The following is a 16252-nucleotide window of genomic DNA, read 5'->3' as shown; positions in this document are numbered from 1 at the left end:
TCCCAAGCCAAGAGTGAATAGTGGGGAGAGCTGTGCTTCCCATATACGGCATGGTATTCCAAAGACTCATCTTATGATGGAAACACAACTAGCAATTACGGTCAAGGGAGAAATTTATAATTCTGGTAAAGGAAATGCATTCTGAATCTTGACAGGGCTGTGAAATGACCTTAAGTATGCCATTCAGGAAACAAATCACAGAACAGCTTAGGTTGGAAGGGACCTTAGAGATCGTCTACTCCAGCCTCCCCACCATGGGCCCTTGCCATAAACTAGACTCAGCTGCTCAAGGCCTCATCCAACCTGGCCTTGAATACCCCCCCAGGGAGGAAGCATCCACAACCTCTCTATGCAACCTATTCCAGAGTCTCACCACCCTCATACTGAACAACTTCTTCCTAAGATCCAGTCTAACCCTACTCTGCCTCATCTTAAAACCATTCCTCCTTACCTAGTGCTAGACATCCTTATGAAAAGTCCCTCTCCAGCTTTCCTGTAGGATCCCTTCAGGTATTGGAAGGCAACTATAAGGTCCCTATATTCTCACAGGGTGTTCCAGCCCTCAGATGATCTTCATGGCCTTCCACTGGACTTGCTCTAACAGCTCTGCATGCTTCTTTTGATGGAGACACCAGAACTGGACACAGTATTCAAGGTGGGGTCTCAAGAGCAAAGGGGCAGGTGTATGCTACTGTATGCTATAAATGCATGTTATGGCTTCAACTCCAGACCTCACGCTAAATAACCAGTTTTTGGGAACATCTAACTGAAATGAATCTTCTCTTATGTACCTATCTACCTACCTACATACCTACCTTTCTACATATCTACCTACTTACCTATTCAAACATCCATTTATCTGTCTTTTAATTAATTTTTACTTTTTTTTTTTTCTTGGGTCTGGGTCATAAAACTGTGATTGAGAATTAGTAGATTAGCAGACCCTTCACTCCTAATTTATCTCTCAAACTCACTTTTTCACATAAAGAAACGAAGCTCTCTGTTTAAGCAGTTGATCGCTATGCTGTGCATTTTGTAATTTTTATTCAGGTTTCCTCTCTCTGAATTGCTTAGATAACAAAATTATTCCTACATTAGATTTATTAATCTCTGCCATTGATTATATTTGGACTTGGGAACTCTTGTCTTACTTATCCTTTCCCCAGAGGCTACTCTAATTGGAATCTTTCCCTCTCTTCTCTTCGAAGAACTCAATTATACAATAAATAGAGCCAAACATGAAAGACAAAGACATTTTAATGGAATTAAAGAAATTAATACATTTATATGCTAGATATTAGTGTTTCTACATTACTTTGATCAAGTGAAGCTCTGTGACAGTTTAACAGTACTCTAATTATTATTATTTTTTGGTTGTGTTTTCAAATGACTAATTATACGGATGAAGGTCTTCTGATTTTAGTAAAGGGCTTTTTTAGCAATTCAAGATTTTTATCAACTGACTTGATGGGTAGGAATTAAATCTTAGAGAAGAAAATTTCCTTAAAACTACTCTTTTTTTTCCTTTTTCCCACTGTTTTTTATGGTGATGTTGCTTCCTATAGCACTTACTGCTTGCAAATTGACCTCCATGTACCTTTTCATCCCTTGTCCTGTATTCTCATCAGTTTCAATGCTGCTAATGTTTCTATAGATTAAACTGTGAAGCAGGAGAGTTATCTAAATATCAGTGGAGCCCGAAGTGCCACTTAATGGACTCTTTTAAACACAAGCTGGCATTGTGGGTTTCATCCATCACTTCTCCTTAGGTCTGGAGCTGGTCTTTTCTTAAGAAGAATACAGAGGCATCCTCTTTGTTGAGATTTGGGGTTATTTAATCTGAGGGTTAATCTGATCAAAGAGCTCAGACAGGGAGCCACATATTTCATAATGATGCTGTTTTAAGGGTCTTGTTTCTATTTTTATTTATTTACTAATGAGACTGTGGATTCTAACTGCAAAATACCACTGGATTTTGCCTGAAGGAATACTTTTTTGACATATAGACAAGTATTTGCTTTGCCCTGAGATTTTTCCTGCTCATTCAATTTGGAAAAAATTAAAATCTGAATCTCAGAATGAATGTGTTTAAGGAAACCAAGTTCTTTATTGCTCTGTAAATAGCCAACATCCTTAGCTGATATTTACTGTGTATATGAAACTGTCCAAGCTGAGATAAACAGCAACTGCTTCCCAAGGGGTGTGTTGGACAAGAAAATGAAAACTGGAGCAGTTTCACTATTGACATAGGCTTGTCTTTTATCAGTGTTCAGCCTCAAACAAGAGGCCATATCTCATCATAAAACAATGTATTTTCAGAGCTCCTCCAAACTATGAGTTTATACAAACAATCAATGAAATAATATTTGTCTGCATTGAGTGCATTATCTGTGAGCCACATGCAGAGGAGCACTGTCCTAGCTATTTCTGTACTCCAGACAAATGTAAGATGACAAAGGATAACAAGTTTGGGCTTGAAACAGAAACGCCAATAGATCATAACATTTGCTGAAGTTACAGTCCCAAGGGGAACTCAACCAGGCACAGTCTTGGGAATGAAATTTCTGCCCTATTAAGTTTAAATCCAGACTGTTAGAAAAATAAGTGTGCCAGAAAATATAAAAGGCAAGATATCTGACTGTTCTCTGCACTGCTTCTCAAATCCTCATTTGCTTCCCTGATAGCTGAGTGCATGATGAATGTAAAATGATATATCAGTGTTATGATATAGTTCCCGTCTATTGCATGCAGATGGGAATTAATGTATGAGGTGCAAGAGAAAAGGAAAATGGACCCATAATGGTTAAGTGAAATGAACTTCCAAAGAGATCTGAAATAAAATATTGTACTCCTAACAGGAACATAAGAAATAGAAAGGGAGACAGATTAGACACAAACCCATTTATCTACGGGTCTGAAGGAACACTCCCTTCTGTGGATATGCATGATGCAAGCACAAGGTCCTCCTCCAGTTTGTAGTTAGTTTATACAAAATAAAAGCTTTAGAAAGAGTGGTGAAAGAGAGACCCATGCAAAAAGAGCCAGTATCACCAAGTTATGATTTTTGACTTGTTGGCTTATCTTATGGAATCTCTTCTCACTCACTTTCTCCATTTGATCTCAAAACCAGTTGCACAATTCTTGCCATGGAAAGTTCTATCCATCAGCAGAAAATTTATGTTCCCACAAAAATGTTTTGGGTTCAACAACTCAGCATTTCCTGAGGAAAAACTGATTTACTGAATAATCTTGATTAGCTCAGTCTTTTTTCGGGCATAAACCGTGATTTCTCGAAGCAACCGTGATTTCTCGAAGCATGTAGGTGCTTTGAGCTTGAAGCACACATTTCAGTGCAAGACACTTCCATGAGCTTTGCTGAGGCAGTGTCAAGTTGAGAGGAGACAAGGTTGCTTAACACGTCACAAAAATAACCTTCACCTGTAAGCTCACTACAAATGTTACAAAGAACTTTGTTAGAAGTCACACTGACTAATGTCTGTAGACACTTCAGAAAATGTGGTATGCCAGGGAATGATTTTTATGTATTTTAGAGCCATATTCTACAATTATTCTTGCTTGGACATAAACCGTATGGCAAAACGGTTAAGCAAGCTATAAAGATTGTATCTTTTACACTCCAGCACATTAACACCTTCTAGATGCCATAATAATCCCAAGATTAAAGCTTATTTTAATGAGAAATTTTCCCATGATTTCTCTTCATCAGTTTTTTAACCTCCACTATCAATACCCTGTAGATCACAATCCTCTTCACGGTACACTTGAAAATTACAGTACATTTAAGATGTTTGGAGATGACACCTCATATTGCCAGAACCTGACTTAGAATATATTACAAACTTTAATAAAAAAAAAAAAAAAGCAAGCTGAATGAACACTTGGGTCTAATTTAAACATGTAACCTAAGCACCAGGGGAGAAATCATGGTGTTGAACTGCTGTAACGCACTCTAGGTAAAATACAACTCTGTGCCTCATTTCTGCTGCAGCAGTTAAAAGCAGTATTTGACTGTCTTTTTAATTTATCATAAATGAAACAAAAAAGAAAAGAAAAAAAGAATAAGCCAGCTGCTCAAACCTCATGTGAAATATGAGAAAAATAACTTCTGTTTACACAGGATGTGGGGCATATAAGCTTATGATGGCATTCTAAGGAGAGCCCTAATTCACCCTTTCTACTAGGTCTTGTAATATGTTGCTAATGTGTTGCTAATGTGTAACATGTATTTATTATCAGAGATAACCTGGGCTAGTGGGAGGTGTCCCTGCCCATGGCAGGGAGTTTGAAATTAGATGATCTTTAAGGTTCCTTCCAACCCAAACCATTCTATGAATAAGGAACATGAGGCAAGTCCTACCATCATCTGCATCAGTAACACTGAAGTTGAGGATAGCAGATCCTGGAGACAGGTTCTCCATCAAAGACGTGCTGTATGAGGTCATGCTGAACACTGGTGGGTTATCATTGATGTCCAATATATTGAAGTACACTCTGATGGTGGTAAATTGGCCTCCTCCATCCTCCGCACGGACGGTAAGAATGTAATACTGCTGTGCCTCGTAGTCCAGCGCGCGAGTCAGGTTGAAGACTCCAGTGACAGGGTTCAGGAAGAAGATACCCTCTTCATCATCTTCACTTACACTGTATGTGATTTCTCCATTGATACCAGAGTCATCATCAGTGGCTAGGATGGCTGCCACTAAAGAACCTGCACATCACAACAGCAAAATCAGTCAGTCCCAAAAGGCAGCTGACCGGTGGGGTCAGAGCCAGCTCATCATCAAGAGGCATCCTCCACTAGAAATTCAAGCTTCACTACTGCATGACTTACCACTATGAAAGGTTTTTCAAAGCTGCAAGGAACAGTATTCAGCATGATGTTTACTTTAAAGGGTTACTTAAAAAAACACCTCATGAAAAGGCCAGGAATGTTTGTTTTTATCTTTAAACAGGAAGATGTCCAGGTTAGATAACAACTGGGGCAAAAATACCTCTTCTCCTGGTAGGTATTTTCTTTCTACAACTCAACGGACCCTCTCCTCCCTGCAGACAAATACAAGTTCTGCAACCTTCTAGATCTTTTTTTCTAAATGCAGAAAGTGAAATGTCAGTGCATACCAAATATCCCAGCTCTGCTTTTTTGAAAAAGTGCCTTCACAGGGTAACTGCGGTTAGAAAAGTAGAAACCTTAGAGGGGTCCATTCCACACTGTTTGCTGAAATTCAACTCCTTGTGAATTTGTGCCATTGTTTTCATTTCTGCATAGCTGCGCTCACAGGACTGACCTATCTTGCTAAGGTTTGGAAATTAAGTGTCACTTTTTAGTATTTCAAGCACCAATTACAATCAAGATCAGCTCTTTTCCAAGGAAATTAATCCTTTCATTCCTTCTCCATGGAGCAAGATGAATTACACATGTTACAGCACAGTTAACTGTTTTTGAGCAACTGCTTATCATCAGAATGAAAAATAGTGCTACAGCTTCTTTTAACCCAGCTGAAGATGCTGGTATCTTTTACATCCATTTCAGTGCCTCATGCTTTCTGACCACATGTTAGTTGGTGAAGAGGGCTGTCCTGAAGCTGGATGGGATTGTCAGTCCTCCAGTGAGCACGCAGCACAGTGAGGTCAGAGCAGCTCAGCAGAGCTGAGGCCCAGAGAAGGTACAATTCCCAGACGCAGCTGCCAGACTGTAAGGGCACAACTAAGTGGGATAGAGGATGGAGCCCCAAAGGGGAAATCGGACAGCACTTCCCCTCTGGATGAGCCTGCCAGATGCTCTGGGACCACTGGAGAAAGGAACAGGAGAAACTGCAGCACGTCAAATACTAAACCAGCCTGTTTCTCCCTTCAGCATCCATCACTGCTGAGCTGGGAACACAGAACAAATGCACATCCCATCAATAATTAAAGAGAGAATTACATTCAACATTTCAATCACAGAATCAGAGAATACCAGGTTGGAAGGGACCTCAGGGATCATCTAGTCCAACCTTGGGAAAAGCATGGTCTAGGTATGATGGCCCAACACCCAGATGAATCTGAAAAGTGTCCAGGAATATTCAAGTGTTATTTTTGCTTAAACAGATGGGGCATCTGGATTCTAAGCGACAAGGGAGAAGAGCATAGCTGGGGATCAGCAACCAAACCACCCTGTGCTACACAGATATCTCAATTACTTCCAGATCAGATCACGGATGCACAGCTGATTGCACTGTAATCCTTTTAACTCAAAACATTACTGAGTTTTGGGACTGAGGCTGTGGACAGTGCAAATGTGGGAGGCATGGGAGTATATTACCAAACTAAGCCTCCCACACCTCTAAGTCAAAGTCCTAATGAAAGCTTGAAAGCTATCAGGATGTCATTTGCACCTCCTTCGCTTATTCATGTTTTAGGGCAAGCTTCTAAGAAGCTTTGGTTACTAATATGGGTAGATACTGGTTTTAGACCAGGAGTCTGTATAAAATACTGGAAATTTTTTATTGCCAGTAATACTCATTTCTCATCTGAAGACATATAATATAGTACAGTTTTTGAAAATATTTTTTGTGGTCTAAGTATTTTCTAGTTTACAACCTAACTTTCAAACATCAAAAGACTCTTGCATTTGAAACAAGCTCTAAAAGAAGAAAACAACAACTTAAGAGGTCAGTGGTTGTATTTAGGAAAGATAATTAATTATATAAAGGTTAGGTTTTCTACAAAAACCCCTGACAAAAACAGGAGTCAAAGACAAGATCAAAGAACTATGATGTTAGGGTTAGTAACTGAGCCCATGTAGGAAATATTAAGGAATCAGTGTATTACTGACTGCTCAGTGGTCACCCATTTTGTGATCCTACACTTGATGAATTAAGTGCTCTAAGTCACTGAAGATGGCTTACTAAATCAATACCAGCACCACCATTACATCTTCATGACAGGTTATACTCCTTGTATCCTGTAATGTTTTTCTGCTCCTGCTTCCCTCTTTACTGTTTTTAAGTAGTTGCACTCAGAGGCTTCCACTGGGATACAGGCAAATTTTCTATTCGCCATTTAGGACTTACTGGATTGGCAACTGTTTCTCTGTTCCCCATTGAAAAGAAATTTGGCTTCACTAGTGACACAGATTTCCTAGCAAGCAGACTTTCACAGCACAGTGAGGCATTTCTCCACTCCATCCCACAGATGCCTTCAGCATCTTCTGTTTCCTGGCCAAGCCAGACAGATCTGCTTCCCCTGCCCAACCCTCCCACCCCCTCTCCAGCCTCAAGTCTCTGTGGATTGACAAAATTTTTTTAAAAAAATCATTTAATTTTAAAGCTATTTCCTATTTACCTGGAGTGGCATCTTCTGGGATGTCAAAGGAATACACTGGCTTGGAGAATTTGGGAATATGGTCATTAACATCACTGACAGTGATGTTTATTCTCATGTCTGAGGACTGCAGGCCATCGTCGGCACGAACCAGCAAGGAGTACTTGGAGCGGCGCTCCCGGTCCAGGCGCTTGGTGGCTATCAGGTCTCCTGACTCGGGGTCAATGTGGAAGCTATCATCTGCACCGCTGATAATAGTGTATGTGACGAGGGCATTGGCTCCCTAAGCGAAAACAGAAGTGGTCAAATCAACTTATTTGCCAGGAAAACCACATCACAATTTTCAGTAAGGCAGGAATCATTCCAGTAACTGCACTTGGCGAATGGTTTTCAGAATGGTTTCCTCTAATAAACAGCCTTCCTGCCCAGTCCCCCACTAAAGACCCACACACAGACAGCTGTTATTCATGAGATGTGAAATGATGAGAGATTATCTAGACAACTTGTGCTCCATTCTTCATCAAAAAGATCACTTCCAGTCACTACCATACAGCTGTGATACCTGTTGTAATTACAAACCAGCAGATACCTGTTTTAATTACAAGCCAGAAGTGTGACCAGCAGGATGAGGGAGGTGCTTCTCCCTCTCTGCTCTGCTCTCGAGACCCCACCTGAAGTACTGCATCCAGTTCTGGTGCCCCCAGCATAAGAGGGACATGGAACTGCTGGAGTGGGAACAGAGGAGGGTCACAAAGATGATCAGAGGGGTGGAGAACCTCCCCTGTGGGGATAGGCCACAAGAGTTGGAGCTGTTCAGCCTGGAGAGAAGAAGGCTTAGAGTGGAGACCTTATACTGACCTTCCAGTACCTGAAAGGGGCCCACAGGAAAGCTGGGAAGGGACTTTTTACAAGGGTTTGCTGTGATAGGATGAGAGGGAATGGACTGAAGCTTGAGGAGGGTAGATTCAGAATGGATGTTAGGAAGAAGTTCTTTACACTAAAGGTGGTGAGACACTGAAACAGGTTGCCCAGGGAGGTTCTGAATGCTTCCTCCCTGAAGGCATTCAAGGCCTTGGGCAGCTTCCCTCTTCAAAGAGATCAGTGTTTATTCTTCTTGTTTTGTACTCAAAGGTTCAATTAAATTCCTGCCAGTGGGATCAGCTCTGCCTTTCTTGCTCTGGAGGTGGGATGGAAGGAGGAGAAGTGAGAGAAATGCCAGGAGGGAGGACAAGGGGCAGCCATGCCATGCAGCAGCTCCACTGGCCAGCACACATGGGAAGAGCTGCAGCTCCTGGTCAGGCAAAACTCCTTGGAGCCTTGCTTGCAGCAGCCCCTCAAAGACCAGTTTCTGCATGGAAATACATTTATCCCTGTAAATAAATAACCCCCAAGGGACAAGTCATGTGTCATTAAAATCACAGCACTGATCTCTTGGGTTGTGCTGGAAGTCAAAAGTATTTGTTTTTAGGTCAAATAGAATGTCTTATTTGTCCTTGGAAAAAAAAAACACAATCAAATTCACATTGACTTGGAGCATTTTGGATAAAAGGAAAATAACAGTAATGTTACATGGAAAAAAAATGTTTTTTTTTCCTTAAAGATTGAAATTAAAACTTACAACAAAAATATGGAAATTTCTATTCAAAATATACTGACACAGTGATTTTGCCTCAGCCCTGCCATGTCACAAGCACTGGGAAATGCCACCTGCATCCAGTCTCTGCCATTGAATACTAACAAAAGAATCCACCCACCTTACAGAGCTTAGCTCTGAGGAATGCTAAGGTTTCCTCCTGTGCTCAGTCATTTTGCTTTTTAGCACACTGACTTTGGTCTTTAAGGGAAAACAGAAAAAGAGTCAAGACTCTGGGTCACATCCTTCTTTTTGCATGACAGACTTAAGAGCACGGAAGGTTTGGTAACCTCCACTGCCTGATACACGTAGCTACCTATACCCTGCGCGACAATTGCTCCTGGCAATGTATTTTGGTGGATGAGCAGATATTTACTGTAGTCTTTGTGGTGAATAACAGATCAAAGAGATCAGGGAGAAATAAATTCTACAGCTGTTTCAAACAGTCTTTACTTAAAAAAGCAAATTAACAGAGATAAACACCTGCTCAAACGTGCAGGATGAGAGACAAGTGCTAGTTGCCTGAAGTTATGAGAGTGCCTCATGCCAAACTTTCCCTCTGGGGTGTTGTTTCAAAGAGTTGGGGTGAACTAGCTGATGAAATGAAATTTAGAAAGAAAACAACCTTCTGCAGGTGCCCAGCACTGCCGAGTTGCATGCAGTGCGTTGGTGTGCACAGCAGCTGTGTGCTCAGGTGTACCTTGGGGACCTCACCCCTTTTCCTCCAATTGTCCTGCTTAGCAAAAAAACATTTGATGAGAATCTAAGATTTCAAAGTTGACCGCATTCTTCTTTGCTTGTTTGACTAGCCAGCCTCCTCCTAATAGAGCACAGAGAAAACTGCAGATACTAGTTTAATCAAAGTAGGAAGCTTACATGAATTAAGTGAAAGCAAAACAAAACCTACTTTGTTTGTAAGGTTGGTTTGTAAATTCACTATCTATTTACAAAACCTTTTAAAAGGCTGCACAGAAATTTCCCATCACCCTTGACTTAAAAAAGCTGCAAAGTACTAGAAACTGTTGTAATTGTTAAAGCCTAGACATCTAGAGAATGTCTTGTCCATCTTTTCTCAGGAGGTCCTTGGGAGACCTTATCGCAGCCTTTCAGTACTTAAAGGATGACAATAAGAAAGATTGACAATAAGAAAGATGAGGACAATCTTTTCAGCAGGGCTTGTTTTGACAGGGAAAGAGGTGATGGTTTTGAACTAAAAGAAGTGAGATTTGGACTAGTTAAAAGGATTGCTCAGAGAGGTGCTAGAAGCCCCATCCCTGGAAACGTTCCAGGTCAGGTTGGATGGGGCACTAAGCCACCTGATCTAGGTAAAAATGTTCTTTCTCATTGCAAGGGTTTTGTATACCACTCAGCCAGCAGTTTTAAGGGTTCTGTCACCCTTTGAAGCTGAAACTTTGATCCTGAAATCTATGCACATAGCAAAGGCAGTATGCTGTTTTAGTGAGCTGCATGTACAAAAAAAGAAATGAAAAAGCAGTATGTTGCAGGAATATCACATGAAAAACAAGGAGAGTTCACTGTGCCCTCCACTTCAAAGAGAGAAAAAAACCCCAAAAGGTAAGTATCTTGGCCCTAAACTGCACATTGCTACGAAACTTTGGACTCTGTAAAGAGCTTGAGTTCCAAATGTTCTGGTAGGGAAATTGTAATCATCTTTTCTTACAAAAAGATTGCCTGATTTCTGCCTAGGGTAACAAATCAGTTCCCACTGGATGGAGTGTTTCAGAATGGATAACATATTAGGTGCAATCTAGCAATGGTCAAAAAGAGGCTAAAACATAATATATTGCAAAAATCTTAGACTTCTGTTTGCCACATCAGGGCAGAGAGTGGTAGTTGAACACTTCTTAATTTGAAGACAAACAGAATTTTTGTTACAGATATGCAACTTCCCAAATTTATTTAGTTTTTTTCTTTTCTCTACATCAGGCTGCTACCAGAAAATAAAGGAAAGAACAAAATGTTCATAATCACATGCATACCACTCCTGGGGGCTTTTCCAGTGGTTCCCTCTGTAGCAGTAAGATTAAGTACATCAATTAGCAATCACAGGACGACTAACCAAGCTAACACAAAAAAGGCCAGCAAGAAAATTCTCTGGAGAAGATTGAATTACCTTATTATTTGAATGCAAGAATTTCTCGTTGTTGTCAAGTGTAACCCTATATTTTAATGACAACACAAACTTCTTTCCATGCTCATGGTGACTTTTTAGGCTTTTCCCCAATGGAAAGAATCAATTCAAGTGAATGAAGCAGTATGATTAAAATTTTCATAACTTACTTTCCAGAAGAAATTATTGTATCAAATGATATATTTGCCTGATGGATATAACAAGACTGCAATATCCCTCCCTAAACTGACTGGCCAACTGCTTATCAGCTGCTCAAAGGCTTTTGTTAATATTTTAATAGCTCCTTAGTTGCAGTATTCTCACAGTAATGAATCCAAGTGGGTAAAACTATTTTGCAAACAGCTTGATCTACAGAACACATATTTTATCATTATTTCTTTTCCTCCCTTTTGGGTGAAGTAAAAAAAAGTTTTGTGGGAAAGGATAACATTGATATTAAATAGTTCTAGTCAAAGGGAAAGTAGGCATTACCAAAAGTTTTCTTGTTCTCCAAGACTCATCTCACATGAATTTTATTACACACCTGGAAATTGGGCTGAACTGAAACATCTCTGCTTCAAAGTTAGGTTGGATCTCAAGCTGTGGTCTTAAACTGAATATCAGCAAATCTGTCTCATAAGCTGGGTAGTCCAGCACCTCCAATTCATCAGCTATGGTGTATGATGAGACTGATAACAAGACCACCTAACAGCAAAATGTGGGGTATTTTTGGCCATTAGTGGAATCACTGATTAAGAGATGTGAGGAAAGCATTAAGTCATTACCAGAAAAATTACAGAATGTTTTGGGTTGGGAGAGATCTTTAGACTCCAATCATTTAGTTCAACCTCACTACAATGAGCAGAGACATCTTTAATTTGGGAGTTTGCTCACAGGCCAAAACAACCTGATCTGGAATGTTTCCAGGGATGGGACACCTACCACCTCTCTGGGCAACCTGGGACAGTGTTTCACCACCCTCATTGTAAAGAATTTCTTCCTTAAGAAAAAATTGCATGCAACCAGTCTTCAAGCAAGAGAATGTTTGTCTCCCTTGCCTGTGTATGTTTGCCTCTGCATAACTCCGTGATACCGAGCACAGGTTTGGGAGCAGGCCAGACAGTGACCACCATCACTCCCAATGCAAAGCTGTCATGAAGGGAAGAGGTATAATCACACATTTCCAAACCAGCATTTTTAGTACAGATATTCAGATATAAACCCATGCTCCTACCTCATCAGCATCCATGGCTGTCAGCTGCAATATTTTAGATCCATCTCCTATATTCTCCTCTACTGTCAGATCCAGCATATCTGTGGGGAATACTGGTGGGTTGTCATTGATATCCTGAAGTGTTATTTCCACCTGGATAAAGCAAGATTCAGGAAAAGTTTTGTGAGCACTACAAGTTAGACACTGATTGGACCTGAATGTTACAAATCACCCAGCTCTTAAAGAAATCAGGTAAATTGTTCTTAATCACATGAATTAGAACATTCCCAAGTCACACCAACAACAGGCGAAGCCCCTCCGGATATTAAAATTCCACGTTGTTATAAAATACTCAGAGGAAAGCCTCTAACATAAATAAAGTTAATTTGACTTGTTGATAGCAACTGATTTTAAATGGTCCTAGTCTAGTTTATATTGGAAAAGATCCACTGATGGACTGTCACTGTAATCCTCAAAGTCAGCCTCTGGAGGATAGCTGCCAAGTCCTGGGGCAGGAGATCATTCAACCATTAAACGCTGCCTGACATAAAGATGAGGTGGTGTAAAATTCTCTCTGAAATGTTTATATATTGGCAACTCTCTGTTCAGAGAGAGGAAAAAACACCCTTGCACTTTAGATTAAAAAAAAAAAAAAAAAAAATCTGAGTTTTGCTCTCTTACAGCTCTCCCCTAATTGCAAACATAAATGTTACTTTAGAAGCACCCACTAGCATCTAGTTTCCTTGCCTTTGCACACCTAAACAAATGCCCTTTTCAGATGTAATGTTTGTATGATTTTTCAAGTAGCAGTGACAGTGCCCAAAAGGCTGCTTTGTGTTCTTTACTCCTAGTTTTTCATAAGCAAGATTGCTGCCCTCCTGCTCCAGGCATCACCATTGGTCTCTGGTATATAAGCCACACAGGGAGACACTTTCCACCTGGGCAACTAAGCCATTCTCAGTCACCTCCAGAAAGTGAACTTTTTTTTCTTTTAATTTTTTTTGTTTCAGTTTGTGTTCTGTATTTACACCCACAGTAGGTTACTGTTACTCTCAGACTGCCAGAACTTTTCCACAACATTGAAAAGCACTGCAGTGTCTTTAAAAATAGAGCAAATAATACATTAATATTAAAGATATATTTGCAGGAAGCACAGACAAAGTACTGGTCCTAGAGGCCCTACCTGGCCTTTCATAGAAGGCCATTACTTATTTATACCATATTTAATTCCTTTTATCATGCAGAAATGGTACTTTAAAAAAAGTTTGAGACAGATTAAAACAGGAGGTTTTATCATCATATTTAAATCTCTGATAACATAAGCAGAAGAAGTTCTGACCAGACCATCACAAACAAACTTGATATAAACTATCAGGGAATAGACCAGCCCAGGTTGGTTTTCTTGGTGATTGCTGCATCTGGGTGATAATTAAACACAAAAATGGCAGAGCTGCAGTAAAAATGACACATGAAGGATTTTTGCCCCCTGAACTGGCACAGCAAACTATATATGCCCTGTTGCTCAAAGTATAGCAGTTCCCCAGATATGGTTTCAAGGTAAAGCAGCTGCACAGCTCTACAATTTATTTATTCATACTATACATGTCATGGACAGCTAATGTTTCAGCTGTAGGTGACATTTCACCACCAGAAACCTTTTTCATGAGAGACTGCCCTTTGTAAAAATCGTATGAAAAATATATGACAGCTTCTGGGGGTTTGGGTTAGAAGCTGTGCATTGCCTACAGCTTGCATAATGTAAAATAATCAGAATCCAAGAATCCAGATGGCTAAGGGTTGGGGACAGAATCAATTAATTATGAAGTCACGTTTCAGAGAACTGAAAAAAGAAGAAGAATAGAGGAAGTAAATTTATCCTGAAAAATCAGCTCACAACTAAACAAAGCCACTGTGTTCTATACCAAAGACATGCTTTAAATGGTGGAAAACTAAGAAATTCTCAAATAAGGGACTGAAATTTTTAGAAAGAGATCACAATTTCATTTGTTCAAGTGGAAATGAAAAGAATCAGAGACCTTTCTAAGAATCAGAAAGCTTTTGTGTATGTGTTTGTGAATCTACACAAAATTACACTACATTTGTACAAATTGTAGAATAATGCTTTTCCCTCACAGGTTTAGTGTATCAGGAAAAGCAAATAAACAAAACCATTGAAAAATTAAACCTTACCCTCATATGTATTCTGCAGAGAAATGTGTTGCGTATTTACTATGCCTTGTGAAATAAACAGAATAATTTTACATATCAATTTCTACACAAACTAATCCTGGGTGAATTTTTTTGTGTGTTTGTTTTATGTTCAATTCATAGAATCATACAATGGTTTGGCTTGGAAGGGACCTCTGAAAGTCATCTAATACAGTCCCACTCCAGTCAGCAGAGGCATATTCCACTAGATCAGGGTGCTCAGAGCCTTGTTGAGCCTGACCTTGAATTATCTTCAGGGATAGGGCCTCAGCTACCTCCCTGGGCAACCTGTTGCAGTGTTCTACCACCCTCATGGTAAAGAATTTGTTCCTAACATCCAGTCTCAACCTGCACACAACGAACCACAAGGACTTGTAAAAGCAGCGAGTCAAACAACAGCACAAATTTCCCCAAGTTTGAATCCCATCTCTCATTCTTCAGGCTTAGTGACATTCTCACACTAATGCCATGCCCTGGCCATTATTACAGATGGTCAACCCATCCTCATCTGTGACAACCTGATTGCTGCAGCTTACTGCCACAGACATTTTCAAAGCAGAGGAAGTATTAATTACTTTGATCTTGTTAAGGTTATTATTTGCTGCTCAAATTAGTCTCCTGTGTTTTTTCTCCTCAGAAGAGATTGAGGCAGCACTTGCTTCAAACAGTTTTGCCTCAATTTACTTTAAATGTAGATGTAAGAAAAAATAAGAATCCTTTTCTGCATTCAGACAAACCCCTCAGGTCCTAACAGATATAAAGAAACATAGAAGCACCTCATTTCATAAAGCACACAGTTGCTATTTAAGCATTTAGGGCATGAACCTGAACACAAGAACTCACTTGGAAGCTCACTGTTGTTTCAAAATGTTGTCTTTACTTTGAGGAAAGTATAAAATACCATCTTTGAAATAACTGATGGCATTAATGAGAAGCCTGTATAAAAGGGACTCTTCACAAAGAACGACGCTGCAATGTAAAATCTTCCATAGCTTCATACTTTGTATATAGTTCTAAAAGCAACTAATTCTCAGTGGCAAGAAGGAACTCAATTATGATGGAAGCCAAGAGAAAAAAAGATTTTTTTCCCTAATCAAAATGAATATGACTTTGTGTTTGAATAATCTATTCTTATATTTATTGAATGAATATTTATGTTGAATTAAGAAACGGTTGCTAAAAGATGAAGTTCAACTTCACAGCACAAAAGAACCAATCCACTTCAAAACCACTAGTACCCAGACAATTATTACTGAACAGGCTAGACAAATTCCATGCCCAACATGAAAAGCTTAACATGAGAGTTTCATTCTGGAACAAGAAATTATTTTAGTGATCAAATTTACTGGGTTTATGAGCTACAAAAGGTATGTAAAATAAAACATTGCACTGGAAGGCAACGTGCCAAATTCTATATGATCGTAACACCTTCCATAAACCTATGGACTCATTTGGCCAGAACCTACTCCTCTGCTTTATTACACTTATTAACATTTATTTTTCTTTTACTTCAAGGTGAGGAGGGTTTATAGACAGACTACTTTGCTAAAGTTCTTCCATCTATCAAATGAAAACGAGAGGGGGGGGAAAAAAAGGTGCCACAGGAAAGCAGAATGAGCTCATGTGGCAGCAGCGGGGGTCCCAAAACGCGTGCAGCCGTTCTTGCTTGCAGCCACCCTGTCCCTGTTACGTGCTCGATCAGAGATCTATAGATAGAACACCATCTCAGAAGAAAGGAACTCCC

At 39.8% G+C, this 16252-nt stretch overlaps 1 protein-coding gene across 1 annotated transcript in view; it reads right to left on the bottom strand.

The window, feature by feature from the left end:
• Positions 1 to 16252, bottom strand: part of FAT4 (FAT atypical cadherin 4) — a 139536-nt gene that overhangs the window by 58128 nt on the left and 65156 nt on the right. Inside the window, exons 2-4 of the mRNA XM_054392322.1 lie at positions 12322 to 12453; positions 7345 to 7606; positions 4379 to 4729 (exon numbers count right to left, since the gene is read on the bottom strand). Of these exons, the coding sequence (XP_054248297.1) occupies positions 4379 to 4729; positions 7345 to 7606; positions 12322 to 12453 (745 nt within the window). The remainder of the gene's footprint in view (positions 1 to 4378; positions 4730 to 7344; positions 7607 to 12321; positions 12454 to 16252) is intronic.

This window comes from Indicator indicator, chromosome 25, assembly GCF_027791375.1.
Source record: "Indicator indicator isolate 239-I01 chromosome 25, UM_Iind_1.1, whole genome shotgun sequence".
Taxonomy (NCBI): Eukaryota; Metazoa; Chordata; class Aves; order Piciformes; family Indicatoridae; genus Indicator; species Indicator indicator.
Note: the sequence above shows the minus strand (reverse complement) of the source record. Positions and strands in the feature narration are given on the sequence as shown.